The 25,330-nt window shown below is 39.7% G+C and overlaps 1 protein-coding gene across 1 annotated transcript in view; it reads right to left on the bottom strand.

Annotated features, from left to right (window-relative positions):
- Nucleotides 1-323: 323 nt before the first annotated feature.
- Nucleotides 324-25,330, bottom strand: part of LOC126361314 (28S ribosomal protein S5, mitochondrial) — a 72,745-nt gene continuing 47,738 nt past the window's right edge. The window contains exons 8-10 of the mRNA XM_050007781.1: nt 20,193-20,342; nt 10,052-10,168; nt 324-499 (exon numbers count right to left, since the gene is read on the bottom strand). Coding sequence (XP_049863738.1) covers nt 380-499; nt 10,052-10,168; nt 20,193-20,342 — 387 coding nt within the window. The 3' untranslated portion in view covers nt 324-379. The remainder of the gene's footprint in view (nt 500-10,051; nt 10,169-20,192; nt 20,343-25,330) is intronic.

The raw sequence follows: 25,330 nt of genomic DNA, 5'->3' as shown, positions 1-25,330 counted from the left end.
GTTATACCAGGGCATAGGTCATAAGCCAGATTCTTGCCTGTCTGTGGTTTAGAGGCTCAGATTGGAGTCTGTGTGGGCATTATACAATACTGAATTCTCATAACTGTTTCACATACATTTCTGTAATCCAAATCACATATGCATTGACAAGAGTCTAAACTATGCTGTAATGTTCACTTCAGTGACACAGATCTTCTCAGTATTACAATTTTGACAAATTATTTTGTGGTACTTGCAGACAGACAGATGTTTTACATTATTTAGAGATAACCAAGTTGCAGATGTGTCACTGCTGTAACTGGAAGGTAATTATCAAAACCATGTATATTGAATATTTAGCTTTAATATTTTCTTTACAATTACATAGTAAAATAATTTATTAGTTGTCTCCTTCTACATTTTTATCTGATTTGCTGAATCTTATTGGTTTACATTCAGGATACTTCTCTGTCAAAAAGCTGCGTACTTCCCCATACTCACTCAGCATTTCCAATCTCACCTGCAACATTCCCATCAATTACACTCAGCACTGATATAAATGCTAATGACAATAGTTGTAGCAACGGTGAAAAAAATCAATTACAGATGTGAACATTCTAAAAATTTAAGAGAGACAGCACACACAATCTGGAAAAAAAACTAAGTTGATAACTACTGACTTCAAAAAAGATATGTCCATTATGCAAGCCAGTAGCATCATCATCAGTGCTTAAAAAGTGTCACAGCAAATTACATTGTTTTCAGTTATCTAAGAACTGTTGCCCACAAATCATCCTGTCAATCACAACTGCCCATCTTGCAGGTACACAGGTATTCCCTCCCAAAAGTGGAACTAGTGACCTCATACCGACTACTGAATACTGAAAATGCTAGGATTTTGGAGCACATTGCTGTGTTGGTTTAGGTAGGTGGTGACTTTCTCCCTAGAGCTCTGAACCTCAGTGGTTTTCATCTCTTTGGTACTCTGAAGAAGCATTTGTGTTATCCAAAATCAAATTAGATACAACGTATTTCATAAGCTCTTCAGGTTTCCATCTATCTTGAATTATCTACAATAATTAGGTGGTCACTGACTTATACTTTCAAGCTCCCAAAATGTAAACATATACGTAGTATTTGAAAACCCGTTTTTTTATTTATTAGCAGCACTGCATATAACTCTGCAGCCACTATAAATATTTCCAGTGGGCGAATCCTGAGAACATAGCTACAGAAAACAACCCAGTAGTTAATGGTGCCCCACAGTGTGAACTTGTTACTGTGATCCATAGCATGGCACTTATATCAAACAGTGTAAAATAATAGTTGATAAAATAGATTCAGAATGTTTACCTCTTAAAGTATATCAGATTCATAATAACCCTGAGCTTTCCGTGGAGATTATGTAGTCTTTTGGAAAAGGCAGCTGTGTATGAATCTAAACTGGTATAGTTGTTAGCAAAGATTATTAAAAAATTATTCCTTTTTGAGGGGTGCGGGTGGGGGCAGGACATGTAATGATGAATTATCAGAGAATAAGAGCTTTTTTTATATTCTGTACCAACTCCAATGTATGGTGTTACCTACGGTCCAACAGTTATTTATAGAAGATACCCAGGTATGTATTTATTGCAATCTTCTACTAGTCCACCTCCCCCTCCCCCTCTGTCAATCTCCTCCACCCCATTTTATCCACATTATCATGCTCATGCCAATAGGTGGTTGGTGGTTCTTAACCCTACGGTATTTTTTTTTTTTTTTTTTAGGTAGTTACTAACATGTGTACCAGGTTTGGGTAAAATCATTCTAGGGGGGTTAGGATGAGCTTTTGACCCATGGTTTTGCCTGTGTATACGCATATTTAATGTATGAATATAATAGAGGGAAACATTCCATGTGGGAAAAATATATCTAAAAACAAAGATGATGTGACTTACCAAACAAAAGCGCTGGCAGGTCGACAGACACACAAACATACACACAAAATTCTAGCTTTCGCAACCAACGGTTGCTTCTTCAGGAAAGAGGGAAGGAGAGGGAAAGACGAAAGGATGTGGGTTTTAAGGGAGAGGGTAAGGAGTCATTCCAATCACGGGAGCGGAAAGACTTACCTTAGGGGGAAAAAAGAACAGGTGTACACTCGCGCACACACACACATATCCATCCGCACATACACCGACACAAGCAGACATTATCTACTGTAATATGTAATGTATTTCACACATATATGTACATATATTTCCCTTGCATCTATAGTTAATTTTACCCTGCAGTTTCATTTCCATCCAGCTCAATATTTATGTCATATCTCCTGAGAGCTGTGTGTGCCACGTAATAAAATAAAACCTTATGCATGATGTGGCAGTTTTCCACGTACCCAGTGTTTATGACGTATCTCCTAAATTGTGTGTCATACAATGATATAATTTTGCTGGTACATTCACTGGTGTATGTGAATACTGTCTGCAACATGTGTGACGAATACAGTAAATATTAAAGAAGTAATAAATTAAAACATTATGCTTTATGTGACAGTTATACTGCGTGAACAGTGATTAAACTTCTTTTCCTTTCATCATTCTATGGAGGTTGTCAGCAAGAAAAAGTTTCATAAAGGTTGGATATTATGTGTACAGTTTGTTGCAAGTCAATATGTGCTCCTTTTCTCAAATACAAGATGAATAAAATATGGTTATTTGTGCGTTGTGTGCTACAGTTTGTTTTCGCCTCACTCCTTTAATAGGTAGATCTATATAAGGTAGGCTCTGTGTTAATAAAGGGTATAAGCAATCTCCTTGCCAAATCTCATCCACATCTCTGTCTAGCTGTTTCAGCGTGAAAGAGTAACAAAGTAACACATACACACACACTTTTGCTTTTATAATCTGTGGTTAAACAGTTATTTATAACAAAATGTTACTGCTGAAACTTGCCATCCACGCATATGCACCATCACAAAAGTTCTCTCTTGGAGGTATTGAGGCACGAGGCACTTGTGGCCCGGAAAACCAAGTGGCACAACTCACTCGTTTACTTAAGGAAAAAGCTTTTTCATGATAGAGTAAAGAATTAAAAAATGTGCCAGAAAAAGGAGTATATAATTTCACAACTGTCTGCAACATACCTAGTGGAAAAGATCATAATTGTCTGTGTGTTTGGAGAGCCAGAAATCTACTGTAATAAGTCACTGTAAACAACATTTCGAGACTACTTCTCTGCATATGTATAGCGATTTCTGGCACTTGATACATCCAAGTGGCCAACTTAGAGCTATTCATGTGAAAACCATGGTGGCCCAGATGAATACCTGGTACAGTATCGTTTGCCCTTGAAGCTTATTTATGGCGATCAAGAAGGCCACATTCAAAGGGAACTGCAAGTTCTTCAAGTAGAAAGACAAATTTGTAGGGATGATAATTAACTTTCATGGATGACTTTTTAGTCACATCACCCTTCCAACAGGAACAGTAGTTACATTGACCATCTCACGGAAACAGTGATATTCCCCCCCCCCCCCCCCCCCTTGATGTGTGTAACTATGAGAAACATTCTCATGCTGCTATTTCATCTGATGCATTAGTAGCCTATTAAGGCTTTTACAGCCAATATGCCTTTAAATGACATTTAACTACAGCTAATTGTACCAAGAATGTGGGGTTTGTGATAAATCTTCAATGCTTTGTTGCCTTGAAATGCAAAACTGTCATAGCACAGTTTCCAATCTGGAAATTAGTGTTTATGCAGTGCATTTTTTGATTTGCCTTCCTCCTGTGACTTTTTCATTGATGTTGCTTAGAGTTCAAGTATTATTCCATATTTCACATTATATCGATCAAATAAATAAATATCTTGTACTACACGCTTTTCAAAGTAGCCTATGTGTTAATTCAGGGTATGAGCTATCTCCATGTCAAATTTCATCCAAATTATTCTAGCCAATGAAATGAAGGAGCTCATCAGCCTTTTCAAAGAGGCTGGAAACACATCTGCCTAATCCTCTTCTAATGTTCTGTACTGAGCCTTCAGGTAAAATGGAATACATTGTACAACATTATCCTCAGAGCAAATGTTAACATCAGTGAAGTCACTCACACGTATTACGAACATCGCTGTTCCTCTAGAAGAGTATCAAGGGGGCCTTGAACCCATTACACTGCGGTGAAAAGATCTTATATTTTTTCCTGGTTCTTTCATGCAAATTGAAATGCTGAGTGACACTGTAAATAAAAGTTTTTAATCTTGTTTCCAACACGAGAAGAAAATGTACTCAATTTTAAGCAGGTTATCTATGTAAACAAGATGAGAAAATTGAAGATTCTAGCTTGAATCATCATGGAGCTATATGTTCCTAAAACCTAAAAAATAAAATTTGTGAAAAAAAGGTTTAACATTTATTTTTGTTAAATTTTACAACTTTTCTTTGAAAAACATCAACTTTATGAATGTTAAAAACCTTCCTGCACTATAATCAGTTCTTCCTCACCTTATCTTCCTCATTCCATGATTATGTCAACTGCCTGCAAATTTTTGATGTTTTTATCAATGTGCATCAGTCCAATCAATCTGTTTCTTGTCCAGGACTCTCAAGCTTTTGTAATGATTCATCTCTAAAAGTTCTAATACCTTCACTTTTCCTTTATTCTCATCATTAAAATACAGAACAGCATCATATGGTACCATCTAAATCATTTTAGCACCACAAAGCACCATCCAGCACAAGGTCGATGATATAAAGTCAGCTCGCAGTAATAATATTTCTGTTAATGATAAATCAGATATATGCACAGTATTTAACAATCATTTTCTGAGCATTGCTGAGGAATTAAATAAAAATTTAGCTTCCTTAGGAAATCATATAAATTTCTTAGCAATTGCCTTTCCGAGATTGATGTCTGAAATACTCCTCTGTGATACAGACAAGAGGGAGACTGAGTCGATAATTAAATCACTGAACACTAAGGACTCATGGTTATGATGGAGTGCCTAGCATAATATTAAAGTACTGTGCTGCACATGTTAGACCTGTATTTAGCCATATTTGTAATTTTTCCTTTAGGAATGGTCAGTTTCCTGAGCGATTAAAGAACTCAGTAGTAAAGCCGCTTTATAAAAAGGGAGAAAGGGATAATGTAGAGAATTTTAGACCTGTTTCTATGCCATCAGTGTATGCAAAAGTTATCGAAAAGGCTGTGTATGTAAGGTTAATTGATCATTTTATATCACATGATTTGCTATCAAATGAACAGTTCGGCTTTAGAAGTCGTTTAACAACTGAAAATGCTATATTCTCTTTTCTCTGTGAGGTACTGGATGGGCTAAACAAAAAGTTTCGAACGCTTGGCATATTCTTTGATTTAACTAAGGCATCTGACTGTGTTGATCTCACAATATTGCTCCATAAGTTGGAGCATTATGGAATAAGGGGAGTAGCTCACAATTGGTTCACCTCTTACTTTGACAACAGGCAGCAAAAGGTCATTATTCACAATGTTGATAACGGCTGCAATATGAGACCTGAGTAGGGTACTGTCAAGTGGAGGGTGCCCCAGGGATCAGTGTTGGGGCCGCTCCTGTTCCTTATTTATATAAATGATATGCCCTCTAGTATTATGGGTAACTCTAAAATATTTCTGTTTGCTGATGACACTAGCTTGTTAGTAAAGGATGTTGTGTGCAACATTGACTCTGTTTCAAATAGTGCAGTACATGACCTCAGTTCATGGCTTATAGAAAATAAACTAACGTTAAATCACAGTAAGACTCAGTTTTTACAGTTTCTAACACACAATTTAACAAAACCTGACATTTTAATCTCTCAGAATAGGCATATGATTAGTGAAACTGAACAGTTCAAATTTCTAGGTGTTCAGATAGATAGTAAGCTGTTGTGGAAAGCTCACGTTCAGGATCTTGTTCAAAGACCATCTGTTCATGAGTCTGGGTATTTTGTCACTGACCTCTCAATATGCATATTCCTTATTGTCGTTTCTTGTTACCAATATTAGTTTATTTCCAAGAATAAGCAGCTTTCACTCGGTTCATACTTGGCAGGAAGCAAACCTCCATTTGGATCGGACTTTCTTAACTCTAGTGCAAAAAGGTGTGTAGTATACTGCTGCATCCATTTTCAATAGGCTGCCACTCGAATTCAAAAATCTTAACAGTAATCCGCGCGCTTTCAAATTGAAACTGAAGAGTTTCCTCATGGGTCACTACTCCTATTCTGTCGAGGAGTTCCTTGAAAAATTAAGCTGATTCTTTTGTAATGCTGATAGCGTTTACTTAAACTTATGGACATACCTTTTTTCAGGTTCATGAACATGTGTTATTACTCTTATGTTGTAAGTTCATGTACTGACACGTTCCATGACCTTGGAGATTTGCTCCTCAATTTGGTGCTATGGAACTTGACATGTAAATAAATAAATAAATAATGTACTTTTGGGACATTATAGCTACATTTGACTGTTCAGTCTTTCATCACACTTCTGTGTGCCTCCATGTAAATATTTTTTTAAAAATCATACATATCTGTACACAGGCTTTATTTTATTTAAAATTACAGAAGGTAACCTATTTTTATGGTCATATGTTTCACCAGCCTCTCTACATTTCAGTAACTGCACCAGGTGTGACTACCTTGGGACAAAATATATGTTGTGGATGCTCCCTGATAGCTATCTTATGGGAGAAATGTGGCCCAAACTGGTCTTTTCATAGAATGTACACTTGTGTTTTCTAGGGCTGCTTTTCCAAAATAAACTTGCAGAGTGTGTGTTTCGCTCCCAACACCTTTAAGTGTTTTAGTTTTTGCCCTTTTTTCCCTTGTTATCAGTTTTCTTAATCTACTGCTTAAACTTTTGTGTTTTCCACATTATACTCCAGTTTCCTTATTTTACAGTCTGCCATATGTGATTGTGTCACACACTGCTCTGAAAGCTTTACTATTGCCAGCCCTAAAATAATAGGTATACTTTACACTGTGTTTCATGAGAGATCTCTCACACATTTTTACTGTAGCTTGAACTTCCATGCCTCCACTTGCTCCACTGTAATTCTTGTTGCACCATTCTTTGTGACTTTCCTGCCATGCTGCCTCTAATGTTTTACCTTCTAAGGTGGCAATATTTTAACATACATAACACATCCAGCACTGTCTTATTCCCAACACTGATTACAGATGCAATATCATTAAGAGTAGTGTGTCCTCTCGTCATGTAAGAATCATCTACTGACAGCATAAGATTTGTGTTTCATTCATTACACTGAACAGCTTCCAGGGCAGGCTTTCATATGCTTTAAGTACTTTGAGTACACACAACTTCAAGGCCTGTACACAGTTTTGTAATTATGTCATCAAATTGCAGTACAGGGGGAGGCATGTTCAGCGTACCTGCCAGCACAGAACCAGCTGCTCACCACTTAACTATCTCAAAACATAACCAAATCTTAGATTTATCTGACAGATCCCAGTGCATGCTTTTTATGTATAAAATGAATCTCCTGCATCACAATTATTGCAATGTAAATGCAAATTACTTACATTTTCACATGTCTTACTTACATTTTCTATAATTTACACTTTGCCACCCACACCACGCTCACTACATTGTAGAACTGAATTACTTTTGCACCAGAAAAAAAACAATATCAATCAGTATAAACCAGTCAGTACCTTGCTCACATGAATTAGAATACATTATTCCTAGACACACACTCATCAAGAGCAACTCTAGATCTATCTTGGGTTGTATTTCCTTTAGTAAACAATTCCTAGCAAACTTTCATTTCTTCCATTGTTAGTAGGGCATAATTATAGATAATATATGCACAATTCACTCAAAACTGTCATAGTCACTCTAAACTGGGAAGAAAAAAAAAAAAAAAAAAAAAAAAAAAAAAAAAAAAAAAAAAAAAAAAAAAAAAAAACCAACCCTGACATCTACGACTTTTTTACATTGTTTACTCATAGATAAAAGTTCTACGTGGGGTCACACTCATTTTAAAACACTTTCTGCAGAAGTGGCAACATTCTGATGTCATGCGCAGTATCAACAATAGCAGTACTGCTACTGACTTTGTGACAAGGAAGAATATGAATGTCACTGCTCCCTGTCTCACTTGCAGCAATTTAAGCTGTCCTCTTACGTTCCTGTATAACTACACCACATATTCAGTAATAAGTAGCCAAATGTTTCTGAGAAGAAAGAATATGAAGTTAATTTCTGCTCGTTTCAGTCGCAGGAATTAAAACTGTACTCTCAGTTTTGTGCCTACCCAAAGACTCTAAAACTGCTAAATATTTATTTCATCCTTTGTTCTCTAATCAGACAGAAACGTAAATAACATCAAACGTTGCAGAATACCCTTGTACCACATTCAAACGAAAACCCCCAAAAGTGTTAACAACACTAAGATGAAAATAAATACATGTATGCAGCAGGACGTGAACTTACATCCTTCAACCCCAAAAACCATGACACTATCCATTATGCCTGCACTACGTCCTGTGGTTTTAATTTCTTGTCTTGGTTATCACAGTATCTCTTGAAGGCTTTTATCATTGATGCATTATTAATTGACATTTTATAATGGTGACATTTTTGTGATAAATTTTCAATGAGTAGTCATCTTGAAATGGCATATTGCAATTTAAAATACAAGCATGTTTCATGATAATTTTTAAATTATTGACAAAAACAACTCACTTCAGAGAGAGCACTCTTATACAAAAAATCATTGTGTGACATTTAATTACAACAATAATTATAATAAATCGTACTAAGAATGGTGTGTTTTTATAAATCTACAAAACGCGTGCATAAAATCTTGTGAGAGGCCATAACAAACACTAACAAAAGCCAATAGTAGTTCCTGCAGTTGTCGATATTACACATGACAGCACATTTAAAGAACTATTGTGAAATTAGTGTTACTCTGCCGCCTGTGTGTATCCTAAAACTGCAACAAATATACTGCAATACTGGAGCATACACACATCAAAGATAAAACAATATTGAAGTACACAAGCCTTGATCTGAAAGCAAGTTGAATGATAAGCAAATCGAGGGATCATTTAGTTGTGTGGGTGCCAATGTGTTATTTTACTATAGAAAAAATAATGGTCAGAGTCATAAAAACTTGGTAAACAACTCACTTTACAAAAAATCATGAAGACAAACTATGTTTTGACAGTTAATGCAGTGACACTGTATTGGAAAACTAGGGACAAATTACTACATTAAACAAAACACTATAAATTTTAATAGCTGACCTAGTCACTTTAATATTGCAGACAAAACTATTTCTTTCAAGAATTACATTTTTTCTCTTTGCAGCACAGTGCGCACTGATATGTAACTTCCTGGCATATTCAAACTGTGTACCAGATCAGGACCTTTGCCTTTCGTAGGCAAGTGCTCTACCAACTGAGCTACCCAAGCATGACTCACCACCCGTCTTCCCAGCTTCAATTCTGCCAGTAGCTTGTCTCATATCTTCCAAATTTCACAGAAACTCTCCTGTAGACCTTGCAGAACTAGCACTCCTGAAAGAAAGGATATTGCAGGGACATAGCTAAGCCACAGTCTGGGGGATTTTCCAGAATGACATTTTCACTTCACTCCATAGTGAAAACGTCAAACCATACACAAGACTGTGGCTAAGACATGTCTCCGCAATATCTTTTCTTCCAGGAGTTCTAGTTCTGCAAGGTCCGCATATTTGTAGCTTGGAAGATAGGAGACAAGCTACTGGCAGAATTGAAGCTGTAAGGATGGGTCATGAGTTGTGCTTGGCAAGCTCAGTCGGTAGAGCACTTGCACATGGAAGGCAACAGTCCTGAGTTCAAGCCTCAGTCTGGCACTCAGTTTTAATATGCCAGGAAGTTTTATTTCTTTCAAGTCAGAGTATTAATAGCAACAATTTGCTACCTATATTCATGTAATGGGTACTAGTCTTTTTCATGCAAATGCATACAATATTCATAATGAAATTTTCTTTCATATTAATTACAAACAAAGTTTAACAATGGACCAGATGCAAATTATATAACTCTGTGTACATGCCCTACCTTGTCATGGTTTCTAACTTTCTCCATTTTCTTCATAACTGTATCCCAGAAGGGTAGATTGGTGTAAAATGGAGGCCATTTTTTCTTGTGTAAAACAACTCTGCCACCAAGAGCGTACTGTAATAATTCATTACAAAAATTTATAAAAGTAAACTGTTGAAAATTTATAGTGAAAAGAATTTAGGTGTCTTCAACAAAAACAGATTACATTATTATAATGAAATAAACAATAAAAATATAAAAATCTTTTATTAGTCAATGCTTTGCCAAATGTAATGATATGAATGAAAAATTATGGTTAGGTTACAATTCAAGCAAATTACTCTCTATTTTTTTAAGTAGATGCAATACCATAATTATTATGAATTACTATAATTCCAACATGTTTCCTGTTGGCATCTGCCATAAGTGCAAAGTATACAGAAGACCCATCCAGTCTGCCACCTTTGCCTGTTTTATTAATCTCTGCTTTCTTCTATCTTAGAAAATTATATTTAGTTTTTTCAAAACCCCTCTGATTTGTGTTAACTCTTATTTTCGTAAGCCTGAGACAACATTAGTGACAATGGACTAATTATACTCCTTTTTTCATTGTTGATTAATAACTTTTATTGTATTTTAAACTCTCTGTTATCTGCACAATATATTTTCAGTAGAGCCCCCGTAATTCAATCTTGAATTACAAAAAACTCTGATAATACAGAAATATCAATAATTCAGTGGGTAAATCATAAATAAATGTTTAATGAGCACAATAACGATAAAAAACAAATAAAAACACCATGGTATATACCTGTGTTCTATGTAGAGGGTGATTATAATTAAAGTTAAACTTTGAAACCACAGTAGAAATAACACCACTGGTCAGAATGATGTGAAATTGCAAGGAATATTATCAGAGAAGGGTTTGGTTTTGTTTTGCCTTAGGGCTCAAAAACAAGTGGGGTGCCCAAGTCAAATCTAAAGAATACGAAGACAGAGAGGAGTTAAAAAATGACTGTAGGTCAATCCCAATTGACATAATAGAAGACGGCTCAAAACAGACACATGGGAAAAGGGCTAAAAAGGACACCATACAGAAACAAAGGTATAAAACTAAAAATTAAATGGCTTTCGCCATACTGCTTTGGCGGATAAAAAGTAAAACACAATCGACAGCCCACGCTTTATTTGCTAAAACCTAAGCGGGAATGTAAATGGTTAAAAAAATAGGCATTCCACCAGGAAGTGGCGGACAGTTAAAACCTGGGCGCAATATGACAAAGTGGTGGGGTAGCGCCAATTATCATACGATGACGGCTAAAAAAGGCAGTGCCCATGGGAGGGCAGAGAGGAGGTCGTCCAAGCCGCTGGGAGAGGCTTCATAAGCCAGAGCTTATTCCTGTGAAGAGAGGACCACTGGCAATGCCAGAGGGACACCACCTCCTGACAGACAGCAACACAGAGATCTTCAGAGGGAATATATGAACTAGGGGGCTGAGCTACGAGAACTGCAGCCTTGGCAGCAGCATCAACAGCCTCGTTTCCTGGCAGACTGACATGACAGGTACCCACAGAAACATCACACTGGCTCCATCACGAGTGAGCAAGTAACAGTTTTCCTGGACCCGCTGAATTAAGGGATGGGTGGCATACAGCACACACAGATTTTGGAGGCCACTGAGTGAGACTGAGCAGAGTACACAATTGAAAAGGCTGTGTCGCCAATTGCAATCTGTGGCCTGATACAGGGCGAAGAGCTTGGCTGTAAATACTGAGCAGCGTGCTGTAGGCCAAAATTGAAAGACACGGGTGTCAATGATGAAGGCACACCTGACCCCACAGTGAGTCCGAGAGCCATCATTGTATAGAAAGGTACTATGGAGAAGTTCCATGCGAAGGTCATGAAACTGAAGGCAATAGATCAAGGCTGGAGTGGTGTTTTTAGGAAGTGAATGAAAGCCAAGGTTAACATGGGCCGCTTCATGAAGCCAAGGTGGTGAAGGGCTCACACCCACTGGGAAAGCTGCAGGTAGTGTGAAGTTTAGCCACCACAGTAAGTGCTGAAAGCGGACTCCAGGAGCTAACAAGGAAGAGGGACACGCCCCATACTAGCGGTTGAAGTGCTCATCAAAGGAGCAGGCATAGAATGGGTGGCTGCGCATGGCAGACAAATGGCATGCATATGTGCTGAGGAGAAAGTCACAGCGGCAGGTCAGTGGCAGTTCAGCAGCTTCAGCATACAGTCTCTCAATCGGGCTAGTGTAAAAGGTGCCCATGGCCAAACGGATGCCACGACGGTGGATCGTGTTGAGAAGGCTCAAGAGGGATGGACATGCACACACATAAAAAAAGAACCCATAGTCAAGTTTCAAACAGACAAGGCACTGATACAAAGGGAGGAGGGTGGTTTGGTCGACACCCCCAGAAAGTACCATTGAGCACACATAGGACATTGAGGAACCACATACTGCGGGCTGTTAGGTAAGACACATGGGTGGACCAAGAGTGTTTCCTATCGAGCATGAGCTCCAGGAATTTTGAAGTTTCAACAAATGGAAGGGCAACAGGCGCAAGATGTAAAGATGGTGGGAGAAATCAATTGGGTTGACAAAAATTTGTAGTTGGTTTTGCCGGTGGAAAAGCGAAAGCCATTGTCAATACTCCAGGAGACAATCAGGATATACCTGAAGACACGACTCAGTAAGACAGGTCCATCAAGAACTGCAATAGATGGCAAAATCGTTAACAAAAAGGGAGCTGGAGATGCCCAGCGGGAAACAGGCCATTATAGGGTTAATGATGATAGGAAAGCGGACGACGCTCAGGATGGAACCCTGAGGGGCACCGTTTTCCTGGATAAATGTGTCCAACTAGGCATAACCCACACACACATTGAAAACTCAGTCTTTTAAAAATGCCTTAAGGAAACAGGGCAGGCAGGCAGCCACTTAAGCACTCCTCCATTCGTTTCCGATGGAGGAAGGCAGGGTAATAGAGGGAAGAGCTCGAAACCTCCACAAAATGGTGGCACAAGGTGTTGGAGATAACAATAGGGTCCACGATGACATCGTCTGCTAGTGTCAGACCGGAAATTGGGGAATGGATCTTAGTCCCAGAGAGCCGTCAGAGGTTAGCTGACACAAGAGAGAAAAGTGTGGAACTGTTAGAAGAACTAGTGAACGAAATCCACCTAGCTCTCTTGCTACCCCGAAGAACGCGATGACACTTTGCACACATCTGTTTATAATGAATGCAGTTTGCCATCGGGGGATGACAGTTAAAAATGGAGAGCACATCCACATTCGCGAATTGCGTCACGGCATGCCTCAGTCCACCAAGGGACTAGGACATGACGTGGTAAAGATGAAGTGCGAGGAATGGAACGTTCTGCAGCAGTAAGGATAATATTTGCGAGATATTCCACCTGGTCATCACAGCTGGGGAGATAATGTTTTTTGAAGGTTGCCAGGGAGGAGCAAAGCTGCCAATCAGCCTTAGTAAGCTGCCATTTGGGCAGTCACGTGGATGGGGTAGGAGTCAGGAAACGGATTGCACATGGGAAATTGTCGCTCGAGTAGGTATCAGAAAGAATGGACCACTCAAGACAATGGGCAAGCTGGGCAGTGCAGAAGGATAGGTCCAAATGGGAATAGGTTTGCGAGGAGTCGGAAAGGAAAGTAGATGCCCCTGTGTGAAGGCAGAAGAGGTTAAGTTGGTTAAGAAGGTCAGCCAAGAGGGTACCTCTCTGACAGGTCCTGGGAGAACCCCAAAGGGGATGATGCACATTAAGGTCACCAAGTAGCAAAAATGAAAGCTGAAGAAACTCTGCCCTGGTGGCATTGAATGACGGAGGGGACACAAGCGGTACAGAGGGAAGAAATCAGGTGGGGAAGGAAAAGGCAGACTGCAACAGCTTGCAGGTGGTTAGTCAAGGAGATGGGTTAATGTCACCCAGTATGAGCAGCATGACTCCCCATGTGATGAAATGCCGACCTCAGGGGAAGGTCAAAACAAATTGGGAAGAAATGTGAAAGCTCAAAATGGTCATGAGGTGCATTTTTGTTTCCTGAATGCAGGGGACACTGCGATGTGCTAAAAGCAGTCATAAATCCTCTTTGTGGGACAAAAAGCCGTGAATGTTCCATTGGAGGAAAGTCATGATGAGGAAGAGATGTAGGGGTGTTAACTCAGCGGCTGCCAAGTGACAGCCTGTGAAGAGTCGCTACAACAGGGCACAGAAGCAGGAGTCTCCTGCTCAATGGGCTCCACAGAAGCTTCGGCATGCTTGTGCGGTCGGTCTGTGGAGTCCAACGCTGAAAAACTGTTGGTGGTGCACACCGGCGAAATAAAGGCCGGTTGGGCTAAAGTATCACGTGGTGGCACTGTCAAAGAGGATCTTTGATTTGGCAAAGGAGAAGACTGTTTGCCTTTAGTGGACTTCTTGGAGCCTTTCCGGTTAGGGGAAGACTCTTGGGTTGTTTGGCTGGAGGGAGGGAGGAAATCTTTATGGGAGTACTACTCCAGTCCTTTCAAGCTTACCGGTTATGTAGCTGGTGGCTTCGCCCCTTGAGGCAAAAGTTTGACAACTTGTTACACAGCTGGATTCGGGGAGTGCGGGGGTGTATGGCCATGCTACCTTGACACTGGGTGTTTCAAAACCTCAGAGCAGAATGGGAGGTTGCATGTCTGTGTGGCCATGTCCTCCGTGGAACGAGGGGTAACAAGAACAGAACTATAGGTGCCAGATGCGGAAACACAGGGTTTGCGACTAGCCAGTAACTTTCGAGTGACTGGTAATGCACTTTTTCCTTTACCCAGATCTCTTGAACAGCCCGCTCATCACGAACAAGGTGGCCGTGGAGAAGCGAGGCAGCAAGCAGTTGTGCTTGAGAATCAGAAGTAGTGTCCAAAGCAAAGTGCCATTCAATAAACAAGAGCAGGATTTCACTAGGCTAGCAATTGCATCAACACCTTTCTGGATAATAAATGGATTTACCGTGGCAAAGGACTGACTATCTTCAGTACATGAGACCACGAGGAACTGTGGTGCAGTGGGAAGGGTCTTTGAATCATTAGCCTCATTATATTTATGTTTTGTAGACGCAGATGGTGAACATTACTGATTCATTGTGGAAAAATCACCCATGATTGTCAGCATCTCCGATGGTGTGCTCCTTCCAACTGGGGGCTCCTTCACAAGGGGGCGCACTCGCCTTAGGTGATTGTTCACACCTCCCAAACACCTGACAGAGGGACCAATCGGTGATTTGGAAAGGTTGCAGCTCAGGCAATCACCCCTCACTGGGCCTGGCCTGTACCAGGAGGTGTGGTACTGTTAGTTACGCAAGCCCAACCACCATGACAAGGTCATATCATATTGGATGAGAAAAATCAGTTTCTAATTGTCCTGAGGCCAAAAACCACATAACAAGCACCACTCGCATCAGTTTTTAATTATCCTGAGGTCAAAATCCGCATAAAAAACATCAATCAAAATGAAATCGGATTGTTAATTTCTCTGTGACTGGCACAAAACATGTTCAATATGCTATCCACTGTTTTCTGCAACAAGCTGAAATCGAGAAACAGCATCTAAGTGTTCCCTGGGTCACATTCAGAACGTGTTGCATAATGCGTGCCTTTAATGCAGCAAAGTTTGCAATAGGAGCACTGAACACAACATATTTCAGATAGCCCCACAGCCAGAAGTCATACGGATTAAGATCAGGAGATCAGGACAGGCAGGCTGTAGGGAAATGCTGGCTGATAATTGTAGCATTTCTGAAATGGCGCTTCAGCAACTGCTTAACTGGATTTGCCATGTGCGGAGGTGTGTCATCTTCCTTAAAAATGATCTCAGCCACACATCCACACTGGAATGACATTGTTACACAAAAGACACTCATAGCGCTTACCAGTGACGGTGCAGGTAACAGGACTGGAAGCACCTGTCTCTTTGAAAAAATATGGCCCTATGATAAACGATGCCATAAACCCACACCACACAGTGACCTTTTCAGGATGAAGTGGTACTGGTTGATTTGCGTGTCGATTTTCTGTTCCCCATATTCAACAATTCTGTGTATTGACATATCCTGTCAGATGGAAGTGGGCTTCGTCTGCCCACAAAATCTTCCACTGCCAATCATTGGCCACTTCCATGCAACCACGCAAGCAAGAAATTTTAAAGCAAAGGTCTCTCTTGCTGGCAGGTCAACAGGAAGTGACTAGTGCACATGGGTAATTTTGAATGGATCCAAAGGAGGATGTTTCATAGGGTTTTAAGCACCGTGCTCATGGGTGTGTCCAATGTTCAGGCAATTCTCTGTGCACTACACATTTACAAACTACCCCTCAGCTCCTCCTGAATTGCTCTGGCCACCGCTTCCACTGACTTCGAATCAATTCGTTTCCTCCCTCTACTAGGTTGCACATGAAAAGAACTCATCTTTTCGAATTTCTGAATCTTTTCTCCAGACCCATGGCAGCCATTGGACCAATACCTGTTTTCAAACCCCTCATTGTCCGGAACTTATGCAGAGTGATGTGTCCACAGTGATCATTCCTGTAATACAGCTTTACAAGCACAGTGTGACCCTGCACTGAGACAGTCATGGAGAACATCGCAGGTGCGAAAGGAGAAAAAGCCGTGTACCCGGCGTGTTTATATACAAACTTCAATGGGTTGAGCACATGACAGGTGTTTTCATTTACATATTCTGACATATGCAATCATCTATTGTTCAATTTTCACACTATTTTTTTTTTTCCTTCTGCCATATGTTTTCCCCCTTCTTCGATAATATTCTGTTGCAATTTGAGGTCATTTTGACCCGTAGTGTTATTTCTACAGCATTTTGACCGTTTAACTTTAATTATAATCACCCTGTACATATAGGGGCACACATTTCCAAGTGGCAAAAATATAAGCTATATTTTACGGAAATTGACGTGCATAGTCCTTTGTTTTAAAGTAGGACCTCATTATTTTTGGCAGGAAGCTCACACCATCATCTAAGAAGCATGGTGTCAGCTGGAGTAATTTCTGCCTGCTGCTCAATACAATGCAATACCACATCTAGTGCTACCAAACCCTTCGAGTGAGTGACCACAGGTACAATTTCTTCAGGCAATTCCTTATCATCACTGTCTTCAACAGGTTCAGTAACCGTTTCAACATCTGCATGATCAGTCACTTCAAACTGTTCAGCCATTCTGAAACATCACTCGCATTCACAATTTCATATCCAGTTTTTTCCATCAGTTCTGCCAATGGTGTGGTTCATCTTCAGCTGTACTGGAGGTATCCATTTCATTCCATAAAATCTGGTTACAAGACTTTTTTAGTCTCTCCACTTTTATTTCAGGCCATGATTCGGCTATCCAGTAATCTGTGTCTTTTATTTTAGTTTTTTTCTCTTTTTTCAGAAATTCTTCAATGGTTCCCTCATCTTCTGTTTGCAGAAGTGTCTGAAGCAAACGACGACGATACTTTTTTCTTTTTTTCAAGCACTGTAAAATACTGCCACATTGTAATTCTTTCTCATGAGGGTGTGAAACAGTGTTGTCAAGCATTAAGATTGCTTTGGAAGGCAAGCACTTTTTCTTTAGTAATCTTTGGTCTCTGGAACAAAATCTTTAAAAACCACCTTAAAAATATTTTTGTTCATCCAAGCAGATTTTTGGTGGACATATGTAACAGGCAGTGCAAAGCAGTGATATTTCTTCAAGCTCTAGGCTTACGAGAGTTCCCTATTACCAGCAGCTTCAGTTTATTGTGTGTGTGTGTGTGTGTGTGTGTGTGTGTGTGTGTGTGTGTGTGTGGGCTTTTGACAAAGGCCTTGTTGGCCGAAAGATTATTTTGCGACAGTCTTTTTTTTGTGCCTGTCTGCGATTCAGTATCTCCACTGTATGGTGAGTAGTGACTATCCTGTCAAACTACTATCACATTTCATCCTGGATTTTCCATTGTTTGATTTACTTTTTGTCCTTGTCAAGGAAGCCAAACAAACAAACCTTTTCATACTCAGATTTCTTCACTGACTTCCATTCAAAAAACACTTGTTTGATGAAAACTTCTCAATTTTGTCTGTGTTTATACACCAATATCCAACTGTCACTTCACCGACTCTATACTCAGCAGAAATATTTTTTAAATGTTTCTCCTTTGTCTAGTCTTTTCAAGCCCTCAAGTTTCACATTCAAAGAGCAAATTTTTTTCTTATTCTCATTGTAACACTGGAATTACAACATTAAGAAACATACAGTTACATATGTACAGTACACTGTACAGACATAAACACTTTAAAATTAACGTGGCACAGGTGGGCTCACTACAGTATAGATGTTACTACACTACCAACCAAAGTACACACAACAATGGTCAGCCAATATTGTGAAATGTGTGCTGACCGTACAGCTACTGCAGCACAGATAAGAGGGCTTGTAAACCAAGAATGTCAATAAGAACCGTTGTGAACCGGTTATCAGCACTGGGACTATGGGCATGCACATCTCTAGCCCGTCTTCCTCTCATGCCACAGCGCCGACTTGCTTGGCTTGACTGGTGCTGTCAGGGGATCACCCGGAAGATGGAACGGTGTGCCATGGACTTCAGTGACGAAAGTCGTTTCTGCCTGCATGCAACTGTTGTGCGTACGACATTGACCTGGTGAACACTGTCTCATAGAGTGCATTCATCCAAGACGCACTGCCCCAATCCAGGTCTTATGGTTTGGGGTGTGATAAGCTACAGCTCCCTTACACCTTTGGTGTTTCTAGAGGGGATGCTAACCAGTGCTCAGTATGTGCACGATGTTGTTAAATCCACTCTTTCGCCATTTTTGCAACTCTAAGGTGATATCTTGTTCCAACATGGCAATACTCGCCCACACACAGCCTGTGAAACTAAGTTCTCTGCAAGAAATGAAACTGTGGAACATAACATAAGAGGAGATCCCTCATTCATCAAGACTGTGCAGACGGTGTGTATTGGATGTATCAGTCATCACTGAGCAATATTTAAATGTCTTGTGGGATAAAGTGCATGTAAGAAATATGCTAAGTGTCGACCGTGGTTTGGTCAATACTATGAAAAATGTTGAAGTGCTGTAGGATGTGTGCTTAGCAAGAGCAAAAAGGGAAAAAATATTTGCCAACAATGAATCGCCTTCCCTATCCCATTTGTCAATATTTAAAGTTTAGTTTATGAAAGAAAGTAGGCAACATGTTAAGTAATTTTATTATACTGACATGAAAATAAATACACACACTGTATGAAGAACTTTAGCGAAAACGTTTACTGAAGTGACATTTATTGTTAAACACTGAGAACTGTATAATTACAAACACACAGGGCTGCGATGACATAAGATGATTTAAGAGTTGTAGAACACTGCTTTGCTACATGTGGATTTTCACACATGTTATGGCTTCCATAAATTCTTTACTCATTAGGGTCTGCTTGACAACAACAACAACTACTTAGTGAAATTAACAGGAATTATATTCCATATCCTAAATTACAGTGCTCAGTATGACTTGGTGTCTATGAAAGTCATTAGAAACTAAAATCACTTGGCACTGGTGGTTGGTTGACGTGACTAGGTTCAGCTGCCCAGTTGGAAAAGTTCTTCATCTTTCATACGCAATGGTACTTATCTTTAACAAAGTATGAGAGTTTTAACTGTCTTGTGTAGGTTACTGTAACAAGTCTGTATATAGAGTAGAGCATGCATAGTTCGTGATTATGAGAGAAGGATCAGGATGAAATCTGGTGCTGGCACCTAGCCTTCACCTCACATAAAGCACCAACTGGGTAGTTTGAGGGACAGACTGCTATCAACAGCATCACTGGCCTCACTGTACTACACAATGCAGGGATTTTCAAATTTAATCCACAACAATGGTGCAAAATCCAAGAACTTTTGCCAGCACCTCCAATCCCTTACTGACAAAATATTGGTGGCAAAAGTATCTTTCACCATTACGTTTCAAACCATCTACCTCCAAGTGAGTGGCATGACACAGGCGTGTGTTAGAGACCCAGGCTATGGGGGTGGGTATAAGGCAATAGAAGACTTATGGATTTTTTTCTTAATCAAGAACTAATTATGTGGCAGAGTTTATGCAGTAACAATTCTGCATCAGAAATACAAACCTGTGTCAAATCACGGATTTCATCTGATGGAATATCACTAGAAGAACGGCACACAGTTGGTGAAGCAACAACACGTGGAAAGGAAGCATTTTCCTCCCTCATTTCCACTAGATGTAATCCTTTTTCTTCTGCAAGTTCATGGTGACTCTTCTGTAATGCAAATTACACATTATGTACCAGTGTGCAGAATTACAATGTCCTACACATACCAATATGACACATTATAGAACATTTTGTTACATAAACTTCCCATCTCCATTTGAGAGTGACCATGTGCTAAGTCAGTTCGACTGAAGTAACCACCCCCTACCAATCCTTTTCCTACATCATCCTACCTGCATTATCCTTCAATAACTATTTTAGTATTCCTTCTCTTGCTTTTCTTCAGACAAAGTATCACACTTTTTTCCTGATTGGGAAAAGAATACAACATGCAAAGTGCTTCTCCAAAGTGAAAGAGGTATTCTGTGGAACAGAGACATCCGAAAGGTATGTAAAAATGTTCCATAATCAACTTATTATGAAATACGCAGTTGGTATATGGACTACGAAAAAAAGGGAAGAGAGAAAAATGCAAGCAGCAAAGATGAAATATTTATGAGGTGTTGAATGCAAGAGGCAGAAAGACTAGAATGATGAAAGAACAAAAAGGAGGAGAAAGTTGAAACTTTAGGACCAAATTGAAACAAAAAAGCAACCCATATGGGTATATGATAAGAATGAGAGATGAGAAAGTGCCAAAGAACGTATTTTCTGAAAAGTTAACATGAAACAGATCACAAAGCAGATGGGAGGAAAACCCAACAGATGAACTTGAAAAAGGAGACAAGCAGCGGAGAGACAAATACAGACAGAGATCCTCAATTCACAACCCAAAAAGCTAGAAAGGAGCAATGAAGAAGAATTGTTAAAGTGAAAGTGTGAGTCTCCAACAAACAATAGCACAAGTAATGATTGAATTACAGGAAGCTATTTATAAATGCCCCCCATGAACCATGGACCTTGCCATTGGTGGGGAGGCTTGTATGCCTCAGCGATACAGATAGCCGTACCGTAGGTGCAACCACAACAGAGGGGTATCTGTTGAGAGGCCAGACAAACGTGTGGTTCCTGAAGAGGGGCAAGCAGCCTTTTCAGTAGTTGCAGGGGCAACAGTCTGGATGATTGACTGATCTGGCCTTGTAACAATAACCAAAACAGCCTTGCTGTGCTGGTACTGCGAACGGCTGAAAGCAAGGGGAAACTACGGCCGTAATTTTTCCCGAGGGCATGCAGCTTTACTGTATGATTAAATAATGATGGCGTCCTCGTGGGTAAAATATTCCGGAGCTAAAATAGTCCCCCATTAGGATCTCCGGGTGGGGACTACTCAAGAGGATGTCGTTATCAGGAGAAAGAAAACTGGCGTTCTACGGATCGGAGCGTGGTATGTCAGATCCCTTAATCGGGCAGGTAGGTTAGAAAATTTAAAAAGGGAAATGGATAGGTTAAAGTTAGATATAGTGGGAATTAGTGAAGTTCGGTGGCAGAAGGAACAAGACTTTTGGTTAAGTGAATACAGGGTTATAAATACAACATGAAATAGGGGTAATGCGGGAGTAGGTTTAATAATGAATTAAAAAAATAGGAGTGTGGGTAAGCTACTACAAATAGCATAGTGAAGGCATTATTGTGGCCAAGACAGACATGAAGCCCATGCTTACTACAGTAGTACAAGTTTATAAGCCAACTAGCTCTGCAGATGATGATGAAATTGAAGAAATGTATGATTAAATAAAAGAAATAATTCAGGTAGTGAAGGGAGATGAAAATTTAATAGTCATGGATGACTGGAATTCGGCAGTAGGAAAAGGGAGAGAAGGAAACATAGTAGGTGATTATGGACTGGGGCAAAGAAATGAAAGAGGGAGCCCCCTGGTAGAATTTTGCACAGAGCACAACTTAATCATAGGTAACACTTGGTTCAAGAATCATAAAAGAAGGCTGTATACACGGAAGAAGCCTGGAGATACTAAAAGGTATCAGATAGATTATATAATGGTAAGACACAGATTTAGGAACAAGGTTTTAAATTGTAAGACATTTCCAGGGGCAGATGTGGACTCTGACCATAATCTATTGGTTATGACCTGTAGATTAAAACTGAAGAAACTGCAAAAAGGTGGGAATTTAAGGAGATGGGACATGGATAAACTAAAAGAACCAGTGGTTGTACAGAGTTTCAGGGAGAGCATAAGGGAGCAATTGACAGGAATGGGGGAAAGAAATACAGTAGAAGAAGAATGAGTAGTTTTGAGGGATGAAGTAGTGACGGCAGCAGATGATCAAATAGGTACAAAAATGGAGGGCTAGTAGAAAACCCTATGGTAACAGAAGAAATATTGAATTTAATTGATGAAAGGAGAAAATATAAAAATGCAGTAAATGAAGCAGACAAAAAGGAATACAAACGTCTCAAAAATGAGATCGACAGGAAGTGCAAAATGGCTAAGCAGGGATGGCTAGAGGACAAATGTAAGGATGTAGAGGCTTATCTCACTAGGGGTAAGATAGATACTGCCTACAGGAAAATTAAAGAGACGTTTGGAGATAAGAGAACCACTTGTATAAACATCAAGAGCTCAGATGGAAACCCAGTTCTAAGCAAAGAAGGGAAAGCAGAAAGGCAGAAGGAGTATATAGAGGGTCTATACAAGGGCGATGTACTTGAGGACAATATTATGGAAATGGAAGAGGATGTAGATGAAGATGAAATGGGAGATACGATACTGCGTGACGAGTTTGACAGAGCACTGAAAGACCCGAGTCGAAACAAGGCCCTGGGAGTAGACAACATTCCATTAGAACTACTGACGGCCTTGGGAGAGCCAGTCCTGACAAAACTGTACCATCTGGTGAGCAAGATGTATGAGACAGCCGAAATACCCTCAGACTTCAAGAAGAAAATGTCGAACTATCAGTTTAATAAGTCACAGCTGCAAAATACTAACGTGAATTCTTTACAGACGAATGGAAAAACTAGTAGAAGCCGACCTCGGGCAAGATCAGTTTGGATTCTATAGAAATGTTGGAACACATCAGGCAATACTGGCCCTATGACTTATCTTAGAAGTTAGATTAAGGAAGAGCAAACCTACGTTTCTAGCATTTGTAGACTTAGAGAAAGCTTTTGATAATGTTGACTGGAATACTCTCTTTCAAATTCTGAAGGTGGCAGGGGTAAAATACAGGGATCGAAAGGCTATTTACAATTTGTACAGAAACCAGATGGCAGTTATAAGAGTCGAGGGACATGAAAGGGAAGCAGTGGTTGGGAAGGGAGTGAGACAGGGTTGTAGTCTCTCCCCGATGTTATTCAATCTTTATACTGAGCAAGCAGTGAAGGAAACAAAAGAAAAATTTGGAGTAGGTATTAAAATCCATGGAGAAGAAATAAAAACTTTGAGGTTCGCCGATGACATTGTAATTCTGTCAGAGACAACAAAGGACTTGGAAGAGCAGTTGAATGGAATGGATAGTGTCTTGAAAGGAGGATATAAGATGAACATCAACAAAAGCAAAATGAGGATAATGGAATGTAGTTGAATTAAATGGGGTGATGCTGCGGGAATTAGATTAGGAAATGAGACGCTCAAAGTAGTTAATGAGTTTTGCTATTTGGGGAGCAAAATAACTGATGATGATCGAAGTAGAAAATGTAGATGGTCGAAGTAGAAAATGTAGACGGGCAATGGCAAGGAAAGTGTTTCTGAAGAAGAAAAATTTGATAACATCAAGTATAGATTTAAGTGTCAAGAAGTCATTTCTGAAAGTGTTTGTATGGAATGTAGCCTTGTATGAAAGTGAAACAAGGATGATAACTAGTTTGGACAAGAAGAGAATAGAAGCTTTCGAAATGTGGTGCTACAGAAGAATGCTGAAGATTAGATGGGTAGATCACATAACTAATGAGGAAGTATTGAATAGGATTGAGGAGAAGAGAAGTTTGTGGCACAATTTGACCAGAAGAAGGGATCGGTTGGTAGGACATGTTCTGAGGCATCAAGGGATCACCAATTTAGTATTGGAGGGCAGCGTGGAGGGTAAAAATCGTAGAGGGAGACCAAGAGATGACTACACTAAGCAGATTCAGAAGGATGTAGGTTGCAGTAGGTACTGGGAGATGAAGAAGCTTGCACAGGGTAGAGTAGCATGGAGAGCTGCATCAAACCAGTCTCAGGACTGAAGGCCACAACAACAACAACAACAACAACAACAACAACATTTATAAATGCCATTGAAAGGATATTAGAAGATACAAAAAAGTTAACTAGAGAAACTACTGAAAACAATGTGTGTGAAAAAAATACCCCCAAAATACATGCATCTGAGGAACCCTTTTGATCTTTGCATAGTACTGTAAAGATTAAAACATGAAGGTAGTTAATAGTGGAAACAATGACTTATGGAAATGATGCCAAATAAGGTGTGTAAATCCCTCAGAGGCGTAAAAAAGGATAGATGCCAGGAAATGGCAGTGATAAGGCCTGTCTGTGACAGTATCGAATTTCAAGAAACTGGAACGATGCTGCAAGTCTTCTACTTCACAGAAAAACAGAGAGACGAGACACAAAAGAAACTGTGGACTCCTCAGCTTGCTCTCTCTAATGTACCAGATATTCAACAAGATTACCACCAACCACTTCGAAAAAACATTGGTTTTTAATTAAGCAATGGAACGAGTTGGCTTAAGAGGCACATACAGCACAAGTGAGCTACTTGCAAGTCACAACAAAGTTATAGAAAGAGTAATAAATCTGAATTATCCCTCTGTTGGGATTCACGGATCTTGAGAAAGATAGTGGCTCACAATATCTTAACTAAGTGCTCTTCAGAAACAAAGTATTGATTCTATATATGTTACTACAGTGATAAACATGCACATCAATGCTACAGCTTCTATCAGACTGCATTAGGATAGCAGCAAATTCACGAAAGACGAGTCACACGACAAGATTCAGTATCACCCAATCTATTCTCAGTAGGTCTACAGGAACTTTTCAGAGCCCTAAACCAAGAAACATAAAAGGAAATACCTGTTAATGGGACATATATAAATCATACTTGGTTCGCTGATGATACTGTGCTGTTTGCTTCTG

The sequence above is a fragment of the Schistocerca gregaria genome, chromosome 1, assembly GCF_023897955.1.
Source record: "Schistocerca gregaria isolate iqSchGreg1 chromosome 1, iqSchGreg1.2, whole genome shotgun sequence".
Classification (NCBI taxonomy): Eukaryota; Metazoa; Arthropoda; class Insecta; order Orthoptera; family Acrididae; genus Schistocerca; species Schistocerca gregaria.
Note: the sequence above shows the minus strand (reverse complement) of the source record. Positions and strands in the feature narration are given on the sequence as shown.